The 19511-nt window shown below is 60.2% G+C and overlaps 1 protein-coding gene across 1 annotated transcript; it reads right to left on the bottom strand.

Moving 5' to 3' along the window:
* Positions 1–844: 844 nt before the first annotated feature.
* On the bottom strand, positions 845–17728 carry PDE4A (phosphodiesterase 4A; the record flags this gene model as incomplete). The annotated part of the gene is given in 17 exon segments (XM_080636193.1): positions 845–925; positions 1318–1583; positions 1586–1685; positions 2461–2643; positions 4235–4357; positions 4646–4800; positions 6797–6896; positions 7494–7658; positions 8714–8812; positions 8899–9086; positions 9172–9265; positions 12092–12204; positions 13242–13291; positions 13410–13483; positions 13993–14029; positions 14173–14343; positions 17457–17728. Coding segments are annotated over 17 exon segments (2271 nt in total).
* Positions 17729–19511: the final 1783 nt, after the last annotated feature.

The raw sequence follows: 19511 nt of genomic DNA, 5'->3' as shown, positions 1-19511 counted from the left end.
CCCCCATTCCCCTCTATAGCCCCCCCATTCCCCCTATAGCCCCCCCATCCCATTCCCCTCTATAGCCCCCCCATTCCCCTCTATAGCCCCCCCATTCCCCCTATAGCCCCCCCATCCCATTCCCCTCTATAGCCCCCCCATTCCCCCTATAGCCCCCCCATCCCATTCCCCTCTATAGCCCCCCCATTCCCCCTATAGCCTCCCCATTCCCCTCTATAGCCCCCCCATCCCATTCCCCTCTATAGCCCCCCCATCCCATTCCCCTCTAGAGCCCCCCATCCCATTCCCCTCTATAGCCCCCCATCCCATTCCCCCTATAGCCCCCCCATCCCATTCCCCTCTATAGCCCCCCCATTCCCCCTATAGCCCCCCCATTCCCCTCTATAGCCCCCCCATTCCCCCCTATAGCCCCCCCATCCCATTCCCCCCCATCCAGACCCCCCCACACTCAATCCCTTCTCCTCTTTATTGGAGCTGATGATGGAGGAGGGAGAAGGGGGGGGAACACGGGGGGGGGGGAGCACATAACCCCCCCCCCCCCAGATGAAGGAGGGGGTTAATGGGGGGGCACCCCCATGGCCCCCCCCGGGGGTCCCAACCGAACCATTCACAGTATATACAAAAATAAAAGCTCTGCCCCCCCGTGCCCCTCCCCTCCATTAAAGGCCACATCATGGGGGGGGCCCGACCCCCCCCAAATAAATGGGGGGCACATCCCCTACACCCCCCCCATTGTGCCACCCCCCACCCCGTGCTGTGCCCCCCCACATACGAAGGGGGACCCCAATGCTACAGTACAGTGTTCAGAATGGGGGGGGGCCCCCCCCAGACCTCCCCCCCCCCTTTAGGTTATGGGGGGGCACCTTATTATTGCTTCATCTCTAATGGGGATTGGGGGGGGCGCGGACACCCCCACTATGGCCGCCTGGACCCAATGGGGGGGGTGTCACAAGACCCCTTATGAAGATATCCCCCCCCCAAAATGGGGGGGGCAATGGAGGTCCCATTGCAAAGGGGGGGGGCACCTCACCCTCCATCCTCATTCTCCCCTGCTCCCCCCATCAATGGCTTTCAATGGGGTGAGGCCCCCCCCCGGGGGGGGTGTTTTTTGGGGGGGGGTCCCTGTTTTTTGTCTTTTCAACTTTTGTAAAAAATTGAATAAAAATTCCCCCCCCAAAAAAAAAAAAAAAATTAAATAAAAATAATTAAATAAAAATAAAGCAAATTTTGCGGGGGGGGGGGGGCAATTCCCCCCCCCCCCAGTGATGTACAATGGAGGGGGGGAGCGGGTATCACCATTCCCCCCCCCTCCATTGCCTTGGTCCTGTCCCTCCTCCTCCTCGGGGGGTCTCCCCGGGGCCGCTTGGGGGGGGGCACATAGGGTGGGGGGGGGGGGGCTGCTCCATCATCATCATCATGATGGGGGGAGGGCCCGAGAGCTGGATCGTGCCCCCCCCCCTCCTCATCCTCATCCAGGGGGAGATCGAAGCGGAAGCGGGGCTGGGCTGGGGGGGCCCCGGGGGGGGGGGGAGTGGCGGTGGGCGGGGGGGATGGGCTGTGCGGGACGCGGCTGTGGTACCAACCCGGTTTTCCTCCAGCGTCTCCAGGATGTCCTGAGCATCCGGATGGACCAGGTCGGCCCAGGTCTCCCATAGCGGGTGCACGATGTAGTCAATGAAGCCCACCTAAAGGATTGGGGGGGGGGATGGGGGGGGCGTTGTGTCCATAAGGATTGTCATATCCACATGGATCATCATACCCATATGGAGCATCGTACCCAACCCATGAGGGTCATTGTGTCCATAAAGATCATCATACTCAACCCATGAAGGACATTGTATCCATAAGGATCATCATATCCACATGGAGCATCATACCCAACCCATAAGGATCCCCATGTCCATAAGGATCACCATATCCACAAGGCTCATCGCACCAAACTCATAGTGATCCCCATGTCCATAAGGATCATTGTACCCAACCCCTATGGATCATTATGTCCATAAAGATCACCATGTCCCATAAGGATCACCATGTCCATAAGGATCATTGTACCCAACCCCTATGGATCATTATGTCCATAAAGATCACCATGTCCATAAGGATCCCCATGTCCATAAGGATCATTGTACCCAACCCCTATGGATCATTATGTCCATAAAGATCACCATGTCCATAAGGATCCCCATGTCCATAAGGATCATTGTACCCAACTCCTATGGATCATTATGTCCACAAAGATCACCATGTCCATAAGGATCACCATGTCCATAAGGATCATTGTACCCAACCCCTATGGATCATTATGTCCATAAAGATCACCATGTCCATAAGGATCACCATGTCCATAAGGCTCTTCGCACCCAACCCAGAAGGATTCCCATATTCGTATGGCTCCCCATGTTCGTATGGTTCCTCATGTCCATAGGGATCCCAGTGTCCACGCCAGACACTCCTTACCTGGGACTTCTCCACCGAGGCCGTGTGCTTGTCGCACATGGGGCTGATCTCCATTCCCCGCTCCCGCTCCCGGTCTCCCTGCCGGAAGAACTCCTCCATGATGCGCTCCGTCCACTGCCGATACAGCTCCAGCGGCTTCGTTGGGTTGCTCAGATCCGCACAATGGACCATGTTCCTCAGGACCTACAGGGAGCCCATCAACGTCACCACTGGTAACTCTATGCCTAACCCTAACCCTACCTCTAACATTAACCCTAACCCTAACCCTAACCCTAAAATCAACCCTAACATTACACCTAATCTTAACCCTAACCATAACCACGACCCTAACCCTAACATTAAAACTTACTTTACACCTAACCGTAACCCTAAACATAACCATGAATCTGACCCTAACCATAACCTTAACCCGAACCATAACCAAAACACTAACATTAACCCAAAACCTAACCATAACCTTAACGCTAAACTTAACTCTAACCCTAAATCTAATCTTAACCCTAACATTAAGAGTAACCTCAACCCTAACCCTAACCTTAACCCAAACCTAACACTAAACCTAAGCATAACCATGACACTAACACTAAACCTAACCCTAACCCTAAACTTAACCCCAAAATTAACCTTAACCCTAACCTTAACCCTAATCTTAACCATAACATTAACCCTAATCCTAACCTTAACCCTAACGCTAACCTTAATCCTAATCTTAACCCCAACCTTAACCCTAACCCTAACCTTAACCCTAATCTTAACCATAACATTAACCCTAACCCTAACCCTAACCCTAACCCTAACCTTAACCCTCATCTTAACCATAACATTAACCCTAACCCTAACCCTAACTCTAACCCTAACCTTAACCCTAATCTTAACCATAACATTAACCCTAACCCTAACCTTAACCCTAATCTTAACCATAACATTAACCCTAACCCTAACCCTAACCCTAACCTTAACCCTCATCTTAACCATAACATTAACCCTAAACCTAACCCTAACCCTAACCTTAACCCTAATCTTAACCATAACATTAACCCTAACCCTAACCCTAACCCTAACCTTAACCCTCATCTTAACCATAACATTAACCCTAACCCTAACCCTAACCCTAACCTTAACCCTAATCTTAACCATAACATTAACCCTAACCCTAACCTTAACCCTAATCTTAACCATAACATTAACCCTAATCCTAACCCTAACCCTAACCCTCATCTTAACCATAACATTAACCCTAACCCTAACCCTAACTCTAACCCTAACCTTAACCCTAATCTTAACCATAACATTAACCCTAACCCTAACCTTAACCCTAATCTTAACCATAACATTAACCCTAACCCTAACCCTAACCCTAACCTTAACCCAAATCTTAACCATAACATTAACCCTAACCCTAACCCTAACCCTAACCTTAACCCTCATCTTAACCATAACATTAACCCTAACCCTAACCCTAACCCTAACCCTAACCTTAACCCTAATCTTAACCATAACATTAACCCTAACCCTAACCCTAACCCTAACCTTAACCCTAATCTTAACCATAACATTAACCCTAACCCTAACCCTAACCCTAACCTTAACCCTAAACTTAACCCTAACCTTAACCCTAACCCTAACCTTAACCCTAACCCTAACCTTAACCCTAACCTTAACCCTAATCTTAACCATAACCTTAACCCTAACCCTAACCTTAACCCTAACCTTAACCATAACCCTAACCCAATGCCCCCCCCCAGTGGGCACCCATGGGTGCCCCCCACCCAACCTGGATGCGATCGGTGTAGTGGTCCAGCAGCAGCACCCCGGAGCTCGTCACCTTCTTGGTCTCCACCATGGTCTTGAGGTCGGCCAAGAGGCTCATGTGCTTGGACATGTCGGTGGCCAGGACCTGCAGGTGGTTTTGGGGTGGTTTAGGGGGTTTCGGGGTGTCTTGGGGTGGTTTAGAGGGGTTTTGGGTAGGTTTAGGGGTGTTCTGGGGTGGGTTTGGAGTGGTTTAGGGGGTTTTGGGTGAGTTTAGGGGTGGGTTTGTGATGGTTTAGGGGTGTTTCGGGGTGGTTTAGGGGTGTTTTGCATGAGTTTAGGGGTGTTTTGGGTCAGTTTTGGCTCAGTTTCGGAGTGTTTTGGGTCAGTTGCCTGTCAGTTTTGGGGTGTTTTGGGTCCGTTTCAGGGCCCGCACCATGTCGATGACCATCTTGCGCAGGCTCTGGCGCTGGCGCCGGCTCAGGCTCTGGAAGATATCACAGTTTTCCTCCTGGAGCAGCTGGAAGCCCACGGCCAAGTGGTGATTTTCCAGCACGGATTCGTCGTTGTAGAGCAAGGCCAGCTCTGAGTCTGCATTGACATGGATGGGATAGGGCACGCGTGTGCATTGACATGGATGGGATAGGACATGCGTGTGAATTGACATGGATGGGATAGGACACGCGTGTGAATTGACATGGATGGGATAGGGCACGCGTGTGCATTGACATGGATGGGATAGGACACGCGTGTGAATTGACATGGATGGGATAGGACACGCGTGTGCATTGACATGGATGGGATAGGGCACGCGTGTGCATTGACATGGATGGGATAGGACACGCGTGTGCATTGACATGGATGGGATAGGGCACGCGTGTAGATTGACATGGATGGGATAGGACACGCGTGTGAATTGACATGGATGGGATAGGGCACGCGTGTGCATTGACATGGATGGGATAGGACACGCGTGTGCATTGACATGGATGGGATAGGACACGCGTGTGAATTGACATGGATGGGATAGAACACGTGTGTGCATTGACATGGATGGGATAGGACACGCGTGTGAATTGACATGGATGGGATAGGACACGTGTGTGCATTGACATGGATGGGATAGGACACGCGTGTGAATTGACATGGATGGGATAGGACACGTGTGTGAATTGACATGGATGGGATAGGGCACGTGTGTGCATTGACATGGATGGGATAGGACACGCGTGTGAATTGACATGGATGGGATAGGACACGTGTGTGAATTGACATGGATGGGATAGGACACGTGTGTGAATTGACATGGATGGGATAGGACACGCGTGTGAATTGACATGGATGGGATAGGACACGTGTGTGAATTGACATGGATGGGATAGGACACGCGTGTGCATTGACATGGATGGGATAGGACACACGTGTGAATTGACATGGATGGGATAGGACACGCGTGTGCATTGACATGGATGGGATAGGACACGTGTGTGAATTGACATGGATGGGATAGGACACGTGTGTGCATTGACATGGATGGGATAGGACACGCGTGTGAATTGACATGGATGGGATAGGACACGTGTGTGAATTGACATGGATGGGATAGGGCACGTGTGTGCATTGACATGGATGGGATAGGACACGCGTGTGAATTGACATGGATGGGATAGGACACGTGTGTGAATTGACATGGATGGGATAGGACACGTGTGTGAATTGACATGGATGGGATAGGACACGCGTGTGAATTGACATGGATGGGATAGGACACGTGTGTGAATTGACATGGATGGGATAGGACACGCGTGTGCATTGACATGGATGGGATAGGACACACGTGTGAATTGACATGGATGGGATAGGACACGCGTGTGCATTGACATGGATGGGATAGGACACGTGTGTGAATTGACATGGATGGGATAGGACACGCGTGTGCATTGACATGGATGGGATAGGACACGCGTGTGCATTGACATGGATGGGATAGGACACGCGTGTGCATTGACATGGATGGGATAGGGCACGCGTGTGCATTGGCACATGGATGGGATAGGACACGCGTGTGCATTGACATGGATGGGATAGGACATGTGTGTGAATTGACATGGATGGGATAGGACACGCGTGTGCATTGACATGGATGGGATAGGACACGCGTGTGCATTGACATGGATGGGATAGGGCACGCGTGTGCATTGACATGGATGGGACACGACACGCGTGTGCATTGACATGGATGGGATAGGACATGCGTGTGCATTGACATGGATGGGACAGGACACGCGTGTGAATTGACATGGATGGGATAGGACACGCGTGTGCATTGACATAGATGGGATAGGGCACGTGTGTGCATTGACATGGATGGGACAGGACACGCGTGTGCATTGACATGGATGGGATAGGATATGCGTGTGCATTGGCACATGGATGGGATAGGACACACGTGTGCCATGACACATGTATATGATAGGACACGTGTGTTCCATGACACATGTATGTGCTAGGACACATGTGATCCATGACACTTGTATGTGATAACACACTTGTGTTCCATGACACACGTATGTGCGAGGGCACTCACTCGTGTTGATGAGGAACTGGTTGGACACCCCGGGATGGTCAACGTCATGGATGGCAGCGGCGAAGAGCGCAGCCAGGATCTCCAGGTCGGTGAACACAGCCTGGGGCAGTGGTAGCCTCAGCACCCGCCCCGGAACAGACTGAAAAGGGGACCCTCCCCCCCCAGCCAGGGACCCCCCCCCAACATCTGGGGACCGTGGGCTTTGGGACCCCAACATCTGGGGACCGTGGCCTTTGGGACCCCAACATCTGGGGACCCAACATCTGGGGACCGTGGCCTTTGGGACCCCAACATCTGGGGACCCAACATCTGGGGACCGTGGCCTTTGGGACCCCAACATCTGTGAACCCAACATCTGGGGACCGTGGCCTTTGGGACCCCAACATCTGGGGACCCAACATCTGGGGACCGTGGCCTTTGGGACCCCAACATCTGTGAACCCAACATCTGGGGACCGTGGCCTTTGGGACCCCAACATCTGTGAACCCAACATCTGGGGACCGTGGCCTTTGGGACCCCAACATCTGCCTCCCCCTCGTGATGGGGGGCGCGTCCCCACCCGAGGCCCCACTCTCTCCCCTTCAAACCCCGCCCCCCTCCCCGAGGCCACGCCCCCATAAAGCCCCGCCCCTCTATCCCCACCCCCACCCCACCCCACCCCGAGGCCCCGCCCTCCCCCCCCCCCGTGCGTGCTGACGTCGAGCGCGGGCGTGGCCAGCAGCACGTGCGTGGACTGCACCACGTCGGCGGCGTGCAGGCTGTTGTGGTAGGCCACGTGGGGGCGGTAGCGGGCCTCCAGCGTCCGCCCGAACGTCAGCAGCGTCTGCGGCGCGATGCGGAACGTGCGCAGCAGCTCCCGCTCCTGCAACAACGGCGGGAGGGCAATGGGGGGCAATGGGGGGCAATGGGGGGCAACGGGTGTGAATGGGGGTCAGTGGGTGCCAATGGGTGTCAATAGTGCTATGCAGTGCAATGCGAACTGTGCGCAGCAGCTCCCACTCCTGGGGGGCAATGAGGGGCAATGGGGGCCAGTGGGGTGCAGTGGGTGTCAATGGGGGGCAATGGGAGTGAATGAGGGTCAATGGGTGCCAATGGGTGCCAATGGGGGTCAATGGGTGTCCATGGATGCCAGTGGGTTTCAGTGAGTGCCAATGGTGTCAATGGGTATTAGTGGGTATCAGTGAGTGCCAATGGGGGCCAATAGGTGTCAATAGGTGCCAGTGGGCATCAATGGGTGCCAATGGTGTCAATGGGGGTGAATAGGTGCCAATGGTTGTCAATGGGAGTGAATGGGTGTCAATGGGTGCCAGTGGGGGTCAATGGTTGTCAAGAGTGCCAATGGGTGCCAGTGGGTGCCAATGGGTGTCAATGGGTACCAGCGAGTCCCAATAGTGTCAATGGGTGCCAACAGTGTCAATTGGTGTCAATGGGTTTCAATGAGTGTCAGTGGGTGCCAGTAGTGTCAATGGATGCCAGTGGGTATCAATGGGTGTCTAGGGGTCTGGGGATGTCTGAGGGGGGTCAGTGGGTGTCTGGGGGATGTGGTGGGATCAGTGGGTGTCTGGGAGGTCTGGGGTGTCAGTGGGTGTCAATGAGTGTCAGTGGGTGTCTGGGGGTGCCAATGGGTGTCAATGGTGTCAATGTGTATCAACGGGGCATCAATGGGAGTCAATGGTTCCCAATGGGTATCAGTGGGTGTCAATGGGTAGCAATCGGTACGAATGGGTATCAGTGGGTACCAATGGGTAAGAATGGGTACCAATGGGTGTCAATGGATGTCAGTGGGTATCAACGGGTGTCAATGGGTGCCAACGGGCATCAGTAGGTGTCAGTGGGTATCAATGGGTGCCAATGGGTATCAATGGGTACCAGTGGGTATGAATGGGTACCAATGGGTGTCAATGGGGGGGTCCATACCTGGAACACGCTGAACATGATGCAGCTCAGCGAGTGGTTGTTGGAGAACTCAGCCACGCGGAAGATGTTCAGCCCCCACTTATTGATGCTTTCGAGCTCCTGGTTGGGGGGGGTAAGGATGGAGGGGGGGGGCACATCATGGACCCCCCCCCGCTTTGCTCCCCATCTTCCCCCATGCCCCGGACCTTGCCCAGCAGCTCCTCACGGTCGGTGCTGACACCAAAGCGGGGGACCCCGCACCCCCCTGCGCCGCTGGGGGGGGGCAGCTGCTTCCCCCCCCCCCCCCGGAGCTGCCCCAAGGGAGGGGGCGGCCGCCGCTTCTTCTCCCGCTCCTTAGGGCCGGGGGCCGGGATCTCCACCTCGTGCTGCTTGTCTGGGGGGGGTCACACACACAGAGCATGAGATGGGGACCCCCCCCATGATAGAGGGAGGGATGGGGGGGCCCGGGGGGGTCTCACCGAGGAAGGTGCTGGAGATGTACTCAGAGACCTGGTTGCCGGAGCGGCTCATCTCAGAGAGGTGGGTGAGCTCCCGGTTCAGCATCCTCTTGAACTGGGGGGGGGCAGGAGTCAGGGGGGGTCACTGAGCTGGGACCCCCCCCACATTGGGATGGGAAGGGGTGAGAATGGGATGGGATGGGATGGGGACAGGGATGGGGATGGGATGGGAAAGGATGGGGATGGGGAAGGGATGGGATGGGATGAGATGGGATAGGGATGGGATGCAGATAGGGATAAGGTCATGGATGGGGACATGGCTGAGGATGAAGATGGACAGGATGGGGATGGGGACAGGAAAGGGATGGGGGCCAAGGATGGGAAGGGGATGGGGATGGACGGGAAGGGGCCAGGGCCAGGGCTGAGGACCAGGATGGGGATGGGCAGGGATGACAATGATGATGGGGACACGGGGCCAGCACAGCTTCACCCCCATGGCACTGGGGGGGGGACACCGGTACCACTGGGGGGACATTGGGAGCTGCCACCCCCCCCCAGCTTGTGCCCCAGCCCCTTGGACCCCCCCAATGGGAGCACCCAGGGGTGCTGCCCCCAGGGGTGCTGCAGCAGCAGGGCCGCCCCAAGACCCCCCCAATCCGCTCTGTCCCCCCCCCAAGCAGCGGCTTCACCCCCCCAAACCCCACTGCCCCCCCCAAAACTGTCCCAACACCGGAGGGGGGGGTGGAAAGAGCATCACCGCATCCCTCCCCTATCAGCCAATCAGGACCATCCACCCCATCTCCATGGCAACCGCACTCTCCATAGCAACTGCCCCATCCCTGTCCCTGCCGGGGGGGGGGTGTTGTGTTTAACCCCCCCCTTGTGTCACGCGAAGAGGGGGTCCTCCGGTCCAGTCCCGTGTCCCCCCCCACCATGGGGACCACCGGTGCCTGCCATGAGTTCGCCGGGTCTCTGCGTGATGCTGCAGCCCTCCCGAAGCCTCAAATGGGGGGGGGTAGACACCTTCCCCCCCCCAAAACACGGCCCCCTCCTCCCCCCAACCATAAGTGCCCAATTTACCCCCCCCATCTCCACCAATAGGGAGGGGGGGCCACTCCAAGCATTGACTCAGGGGCCCTACCATGACATTGGGGGGGGGGGAAAGGTCAAACGTGCCCCCCCCCTTCCCGTGCCCCCCCCTCCCCTTACCTGGTCCCACCAAGCCACGAGCCAGGGCTTGGCGCAGGTCTCGCAGAAGAAATCCACCAAGGGCATGGTCGGGCCGGGGGGGGGCCGGGGGGGGGCTGCACCCCCCCCTCCGCCCCGAGGGAACCCCGCTTATGAGCCCCCCCCCCTCCTTTGCACCTTATGGGGGGGCCCTCGGCATGGTGGGACCCGGGGGGGGGGGAGCAGGGCCCCCCACCCCCCCCGCGCTGTGCCCGCCCGGGGGGGGCCTCACATCGCCTCCCCCCCCTTTTGCTGCTCCAGAGGGTGAACCCCCCCCCCCCCCGGGGTGTTGCAGCACCCCCCAAAGGGGTGGGGGTGTCAGTGGGAGCCCATTATGGGGGGGGGGAAGGATGGAAGGGAGGGGGGGAGGATGAGGAGGGATGGGAATGGATGGGGGGGTGCGGGGCGGGGGGTGCGAGAACCGCGAGGGGGTCGCGGGGGGGGCCCGGGAGGGGCCGAGGGTCCCGTCGGGGCTGCGGAGGCCGCGGATGCCGGGGGGGGGCCGGGGGGGGGGTGCAGACGCCTGCGCGCGGCCTCGCTCCGCCCCCCGGCCCTGCCCACGGCCCCCCCCCCCCGCCCCCCCCCGGTCATGGTCACGGCCCCGCTGCAGAGCGCCGGGGGGGGTGGGCACAGAGGGGTGTCCCCCCCCACTGCAATGGGGAAACCCCCCCCATGGTACCCGTACCGCTGATAGGGCAGCCCCAGCCCCGTCAGGGTCCATCCTGGTCCCTGTCCCCATCCCGATCCCTGTCCCCATCCCGATCCCCGTTCCCATTCCTGTATCACAGCCGGGTCCATCCTGGTCCCTGTCCCCATCCCGATCCCCGTTCCCATTCCTGTATCACAGCCGGGTCCATCCTGGTCCCTGTCCCCATCCCGATCCCCGTTCCCATTCCTGTATCACAGCCGGGTCCATCCTGGTCCCTGTCCCCATCCCGATCCCCGTTCCCATTCCTGTATCACAGCCGGGTCCATCCTGGTCCCTGTCCCCATCCATGTGGCACAGCCGGGTCCATCCCATCCCCATTCCCAGTGTCACATTAGGGTCCCTTTCCCCATCCACGTTGCACAGCCAGGTCCATCCTGGTCCCTGTCCCCATCCCCATCCACGTTCCCGTCCCATCCCATCCCCATTCCCATGTCACAGCCAGGTCCATCCTGGTCCCTGTCCCCATCCTCATCCACGTTCCCATCACATCCCATCCCCATTCCCATGTCACAGCCAGGTCCATCCTGGTCCCTGTCCCCATCCTCATCCACGTTCCCATCCCATCCCCATCCCCATTCCCATGTCACAGCCGGGTCCATCCTGGTCCCCTTCCCCATCCCTGTGTCACAGACGGGTCCATCCCATCCCCATCCCCATTCCCAGTGTCACAACAGGGTCCATGCCATTCCCATGTCACATCAGGGTCCATCCTGATCCCCATCCCCATTCCCATGTCACAGCCGGGTCCATTCCATCCCCATCCATGAGCCACCTCAGGGTCCATCACATCTCCACGTCACACTGGGGTCCCATCCTGCTCCCCATCCCCATTCCCATATCACAGCTGGATCCATCCTCATCCCTATCCCCATCCTCACGTCTCAGTCGGGTCCATTCCATCCCAGTGTCCCCATCCCCATTCCCAGCGCTCAGTAGGCTCCCATCCCTCTCCCCATGCCCTTGTCCCATCGCTGCCAGCCTCATCCAAGTATTCCTGGCGCCCACCTTGTTGGAGGCCATCTCGCTGACGGCGCGGTGGGTCTGGAGGTTTTCCAGCTGCTCCAGGCACCAATCCAGCTCCTCCAGCGTCTCCCGGGCCAGCTGCTGGGATGTCTCCTCTGCGTGGGGGGGCAGCGCCGGGGATGGGGGGGCCCCAAGGGACCCCCCCCCATGGGGATGGGGATGGGGGGATCCCAAGGGAATCCCATGGGGATGGGGATGAGCGAAACCAATGGGGATAGGGATGAGGATGAGGGGATCCCCAAGGGAACCCAATGGGGATGAGGATGGGGATGGGGGGATCCCCAAGGGAACCCAATGGGGATGAGGATGGGGATGGCGGGACCCCCAAGGGAACCCAATGTGGATGAGGATGAGGGGATCCCTAAGGGAACCCAATGGGGATGAGGATGGGGATGAGGATGAGGGGATCCCCAAGGGAACCCAATGGGGATGAGGATGAGGGGATCCCCAAGGGAACCCAATGGGGATGAGGATGAGGGGATCCCCAAGGGAACCCAATGGGGATGGGGAAGGGGATGGGGGGATCCCCAAGGGAACCCAATGGGGATGAGGATGAGGGGATCCCCAAGGGAACCCAATGGGGATGAGGATGGGGATGGGGGGATCCCCAAGGGAACCCAATGGGGATGAGGATGAGGGGATCCCCAAGGGAACCCAATGGGGATGGGGATAGGGCGATCCCCAAGGAAACCCAATGGGGATGGGGATGGGGGGACCCCCATGGTGATAGGGATAGGGATGGGGATGGGGGGATCCCAAGGGAATCCCATGGGGATGGGGATGGGGGGATCCCCAAGGGAACCCAATGGGGATGGGGATGGGGGGATCCCCAAGGGAACCCAGTGGGGATGAGGATGAGGATGAGGGGATCCCCAAGGGAACCCTCTATGGGGATGGGGATAGGGCGATCCCCAAGGAAACCCAATGAGGATGGGGATGGAGGGACCCCCATGGGGATAGGGATGGGGATGGGGGGATCCCAATGGAACTCACGGGGATGGGGTGGGGGGGGTGCCCTAAGGACGGGATTGGGGGGATCCCCAAGGGAACCCATGGGGATGTGGCTCTGGGGACGGGGGGGGACACACGGGACCCCCCCAAACCCCTTCCCGTGCCCCTGACCCCCCCTTACCTGACAGCACGGGTGGGCAGGGGGGGGGCTGGGAGCCAATGGGCGAGCGCCTGCATGGGGGGGGGGGTTAGGGCTGGTAGGGACCCCCCCTTGGGGGGGGTCAGGGTCGGGATCAAGGTCAGGTTAAAGGTCAGGTTAAAGGTCAGGTTAAAGGTCAGGCTCACTCACTTGCTGCCGGGGGGGGGGGGGACATTGGTCAGGATGGAGAAGTTGCTGCGGACGCTGCGGAGGCTGGCGAGGACCTGGGGGGGGGAGGGGGGGTCATGGGGGCAGGGGGAGGTCATGGGGCAAAAGGGGGGTCATGGGGCAAGGGGGGGTCATGGGGCAAAGGGGGGGTCATGGGGCAAAGGGGGGGTCATGGGGCAAAGGGGGGGTCATGGGGCAAGGGGGGGTCAGGGGGTAAGGGGGGGTCAGGGGGCAAGGGGAGGTCATGGGAGCAAGGGGGGGTCATGGGGCAAGGGGGGGTCATGGGGCAAGGGGGGATCATGGGGCAAGGGGGGGTCATGGGGCAAGGGGGGGTCAGGGGGCAAGGTGGGGTCATGGGGCAAAGGGGGGGTCATGGGGTAAGAGGGGGTCAGGGGGCAAGGGGGGGTCATGGGAGCAAGGGGGGGTCATGGGGCAAGGGGGGTCATGGGGACAAAGGGGGGTCAGGGGGTAAGGGGGGATCATGGGGCAAAGGGGGGGTCAGGGGGTAAGGGGGGGTCATGGGGACAAAGGGGGGGTCAAGGACCCTCTCCCCCCCCATCCCTACCTGTGCAAAGGGGGTGACGATCAGGTCCTCCCCGTGCCTGGAAGAGACCATTGTGGTGGTGGGGGGGAGTGTGTGTGGTGTGAACGGGGGTTCCATGGGGTCCCCCCCATCCCTCCCCTCCATAGCAGCACTGGGGGGGCCCCCCTGGGTGGGGAGGTCGGGGGGGGGGGGGGCACTCACGCCTCGCTGGTGATGGAGGAGTTGCGGGACAGGCTCTTGGGGGAGGCGTCGTAGTCGCTGTCGGAGCGGTACAGGAAGGACTCGCGGCGCTGGCCCGGGCCCCCCCCCGGCAGCAGCACCAGGCCCGGGCTGGGCTGAGCCTCCGGGGGGGGCCCATTCTCGGCTTCGAAACTGCAAGGGCCGGGGGGGGGACACAGAGGGAGAGGAAGGGTCAGGGATGGGGAAGACGGGGGCACTAGGACCCAGCATCGCCGCTGGTGGCGCTGGTGGCGCCGCCCTGTGGTGCGCCCCGGTACTGCAGGGGATTGTGGCAGTGGTACCCATGCACCGGCGGCACCGCGCGCATCAGTCCTATGGGTGCCCGGCCCTATAGGGGACTCCGAGCCCTATGGGGTCCATGGGGCTATGGGGGTCCCTATGGGCGTTCCTGCCCTATAGGGGACTCCAAGCCCTATGGGGTCCCTGGTGCTCTGGGGGTCCTATGGGAGTCCCTGTCCTATAGGGAACTCCAAGCCCTATGGGGTCCCTGGTGCTCTGGGGGTCCCTATGGGGGTCCCTGCCCTATAGGGGACTCCAAGTGGCTCTAAGCTCTATGGGGTCCATGGGGCTATGGGGGTCCCTATGTGAGTCCCTGCCCTATAGGGAACTCCGAGCCCTATGGGGTCCCTGGTGCTCTGGGAGTCCCTATGGGGGTCCCTACCCTATAGGGAACTCCAAGCCCTATGGGGTCCCTGGTGCTCTGGGGGGGGTTTTCTACCCTATAGGGAACTCCAAGCCCTATGGGGCCCCTGGTGCTACAGGGGTCCCTATGGGGGTCCCTGCCCTATAGGGGACCCCAGCCCCTATGGGAAGCCCTGTCCCTATGGGGGTGCTGATGTGAGGGGGCCCTGATGGGGCTGCGCAGGCAGTGGGGGGGGGGGGCTGTGAGTCACAGGATCCAAATTTAGCATCCGGCTCCGGGCTGGAAAAGGCGTTTTTGGGGAATGTGATGGGGAACATTCCCGACGGCGGGAATCACAGCACCGGGATACAGGAGCAGGGGGTGGGATCCACTGGGACCCCTCTGCTCCCGTTGTCCCAGAGTCCCTTATGGGATGTGCTCATCCCTCGAGGCCTCCCTGCCTGCTCATCCCGGGTTGGGATGTGGCCGGATGGATCCCATGGGATGCGATGGGAATGGGGATGCGCTGTGCCATAGCAGCCATGCAGTGCCATAGCCCACCGTAGTGAGCCATACAAGGCCCTCTGGGGCCATCCTATGGGGCATCCCTGCTATTCCCGGGGATTTCCTCCTTCCCAATGGGATCGGGATCAGCTCCAGGAGCGGAGACCAATGCAAATCCCTTGTTATGGCCGCAGGTGACTCATCCCGCTCGGAAAAGATTCCGGCGCCGGGATGGCGTCGGCTCTGTTCTGCTCCTCGGGATGGAAACGGAGCCGTTCAATAGAGGGATCCCATTGAGGAGGGATTCCTTAAGGAAAAGGCTGCAGGAAGCCGGGAATGGCCTCTGGATCCCGGCTGGATCCCGCCTCTGCTCCGGTGATCCCGAGCTTGGGATCTGTCCATACTTTGCCTTAATGGCACCGACTGCTCCAGGAAAGGGGAAAGCCACAAGTGGGAAGCTCCAACGGGATGCTCCCGGTTGAACAGGGCGGGATGTGGACACTGGGATGAATGGGGGGGGTCCAGCATCCTGATGGGATGAATGGGGGGGTCCAGCATCCCGATGTGATAAATGGGGGGGTCCAGCATCTCAATGCAATGAATGGGGGGGTCCAGCATTCTGATGGGATGAATGGGGGGGTTCCAGCATCCCGATGTGATGAATAGGGGGGGTCCAGCATCCTGATGGGATGAATGGGGGGGTTCCAGCATCCTGATGTGAGGAATAGGGGGGGTTCGGCATCCTGATGGGATGAATGGGGGGGTCCAGCATCTCAATGCAATGAATGGGGGGGTCCAGCATCCCGATGTGATGAATAGGGGGGGTCCAGCATCCTGATGCCCCCCCCCGCAGCACCATCCTGGTACCGGCATCAAGGCAGCCACTTCCCATCCGCTGCCTGCAGGAGGGGCTGGAATCCCTCGGGAAGGGAGGAAGAGGAGGAGGAAGGACCCAAGTCCCCGCCATCTGCTGAGCCTCCTGCGCATCCCTGAGCCCCCCCCAATGAAGCCGGAGGTGCCGCGGGCCCCCCCCGGCTCTGCCGGAAGGACACGGAGCTCAGTACACGCTGCCCCCCCCCCGGCAATCACTTCCTGGGAATGGGAACAGGGAACAGGGAACAGGCAGATCCCGGCAGCCCCCGACCCCGCCATGGCGATGGGGACCCCCTCTCAGCATCCAATGGTCCCGCTATGGGGACCTGATGGGGACCCCGGAGAGGGTCCCAATGGATGTGACCAATGGATGTGACCCCCCCCACCTTGTGTCACTGCTGCCCCATGGGATGATGCTGGGGGGGGGGTCATGCGTCTGGTATTGGGACCGGGATCGGGATGATGCTGGGGGGTCCTGCCTCTGGTACCGGGATCGGGATGATGCGAGGGGGGTCCTGCCTTTGGTACCTGAATAGGGATGATGCTGGAGAGGTCCTGCCTTTGGTACCAGGATCGGGATGATGCGGGGGGGGTCCTGCCTCTGGTACCGGGATCGGGATGATGCGAGGGGGATCCTGCCTTTGGTACCAGGATCGGGATGATGCGGGGGGGGTCCTGCCTCTGGTACCGGGATCGGGATGATGCGAGGGGGATCCTGCCTTTGGTACCAGGATCGGGATGATGCGGGGGGGGTCCTGCCTTTGATACCTGAATAGGGATGATGCGGGGGGGGTCCTGCCTTTGGTACCAGGGTTGGGATGATGCTGGGGGGGTCCTGCCTTTGGTACCAGGGTTGGGATAACGCTGGTGGGGTCCTGACTCTTGTACCGGAATAGGGATGATGCGAGGGGGGTCCTGCCTTTGGTACCGGGGTTGGGATAACGCTGGTGGGGTCCTGACTCTTGTACCGGAATAGGGATGATGTGGGGGGGGTTCTGTCTCCGGTACCGGGATCGGGATGATGCTGGGGGGGCCGGGGGGAGTCCTCCCTCCGGTACCGGGATACCCGTGGGATGCTCCGGTCTCCAGTGCCGGTATCAGGATGATGCTGGCGGGGGGCGGGCGGGGGGGCGGGGGGAGACTGTCCCGGTCCCGGGATGGAGCCGGTGCCGAGAGGCTCCCCCCTGCGGTCCCGGTCCCGGGATGGCACCGGGGGCTCGGGGGGGTCCCCGCCGCTGTCACCTACCGCCTGCCGCTGCTGGGGGCCCCGTGCAGGGACGACGGCCACGACATGCGGGACTTCCGCAGCCCGGGCCGGTCCCCGGTGTCCACCGCGTCCGCCCGCTCCATGGGCCGGGGCCGGTGCCGGTCGGCGTCGGAGAAGCCCCGGTGTCGGATGCGGATCGGGGTGCGGGGCTGGCGCCAGAGGTGCTGGGGGGGCTTCAAGGTGCTGGGCCCCTCCCGGGGCACCGGTAGCGACAGGGAGAGGCTTTTCCGGGAGCCCGGTACCGGCTCCATCACCCGCAGGACCACGGGGGGGGGGGGGGACGGGACGGGACCCCCGCGATGCTCCCGGTCCCCGTCCCGGTCCCTACCGGTGCTCGGCGGAGGCGCTGCCCGGCCCCGGGCTCCGCATGGCCCCGTGCAACCGGTTGGGACGACCCCGGGGGAGGCGCCAATCGCCGCCGGTGCCGCCCCCCCGCCCCGGTACGAGGCGGAGCGGACCCCCCCCTCCCCTTTACATCACCCCCCATAAGGAATCCCCCCCCATCGGGGTATCCCCCCCCCGCAACCAAGGGGGAACCCCCCCGCCGTGGCAATGGGCGTCACCGGGGAGCCCCCTCCCTACCTAAGGGCCCCCCAAACCCCCCTATCCCCACTCATAGCACAAAGGGGGGGGGTCCGATGTGACTCCCCTCAACTCGCACCCATTGGTGTCAATGGGTGCGGGCTGACACCTTCACCCCCCCTCCCCCTTAACGCCAACCCCAATATCCCGCCCCCACCTAAGGGAATCCATTGGGAATGGGATGAGATGGGGGGGGGGATGCGGGAAGGGGGTATCCAGGCGGGAACACTCCCTGGAATGTTCGGGGATGATTCATTGCAGCGCGGGAGGTTCATGGCACGACGCCGGCTGCCGGCACCGCCGTGGGTGCCTCCCCCCCCGGGTACCACGGTGTTACCGACCGGGGGGGGGGATCAATGCACCGGGGGGGGGTCCATGGACCCACCGGTAAAAGGGGTGAATGAAGGCGGGGGGGGTTCCGAGGCTTGGATTGGGGGGGCTCTTCCTGACACCCCCCCCATGGTGGGGACATGGTTGGGGCCAGTGGGGCCGGGCAGAGCCGTGTGGTGATGGGGGGGGCAGCGCTGGTGGCACCTGTGTGGGCACCGTCCTTGTCCCCGTCCACATCCACATCCCTACCCCTATCCCTATCCTTATCCGTATTCCTGTCACTATCCTCATCCCTATATCCCCATCCCTGTCCCCATTCGCATCCCCATCCCCATCCCTATCCTTATCCCCATAACCATCTCTATTCCTATCCCTATCCCCACCCCTATCCCCGCCCATATCCCTATCCTTATCGTTATCCCTATCCCTATCCCCATTCTTATCCTTATCCCTATCCCTATCCCCCTCTATCCCTATCCCTATCCCCATCCCAATCCCTACCCGTATCCACATCCCTATCCCGATCCCCATCCCCATCCCCATCCCTATCCCTATCCTTATCCCCATCCCCATCCCTATCCCCATCCCCATCCCCATCCCCATCCCTATCCTTATCCCCATCCCCATCCCTATCCCCATCCCCATCCCCATCCCCATCCCTATCCCTATCCTTATCCCCATCCCCATCTCTATCCCCATCCCCATCCCCATCCCCATCCCCATCCCCATCCCCATCCCTATCCCCACCCCAGGCCATGTCCTGGGCCCAGCGAATGTCCCTTACCTGGACACTGTCCCTGTCCACATCCCAGGCACTGTTCCTGTCCTGGTTCCAGGCAACATTCCCATTGTTCCCATCCTGGACCACATCTGCATCCCGATCACTGCCCCATCCCTGACACTATCCCTGTCCTATTGGACATCGCCATCCCTATCCTCGGAACCACCCCCATCCCCATCCCTATCCCCACCCCCATCCCCATCCCTATCCCCATTCCCACCCCCATCCCGGTCCCCATCCCCCCAGGGGGGTCCCTACCTGCAGGGCATGAGCAGGGCAAAGGCGCTGTGGTGCGGGACCCGGGGGGGGTCCGGGAGCTTCCATAGGGAATGGCACCGGAG

Source organism: Psittacula echo, assembly GCF_963264785.1.
Source record: "Psittacula echo genome assembly, chromosome: 30".
Taxonomy (NCBI): Eukaryota; Metazoa; Chordata; class Aves; order Psittaciformes; family Psittacidae; genus Psittacula; species Psittacula echo.
This window is presented reverse-complemented; position numbering and strand designations above follow the sequence as displayed.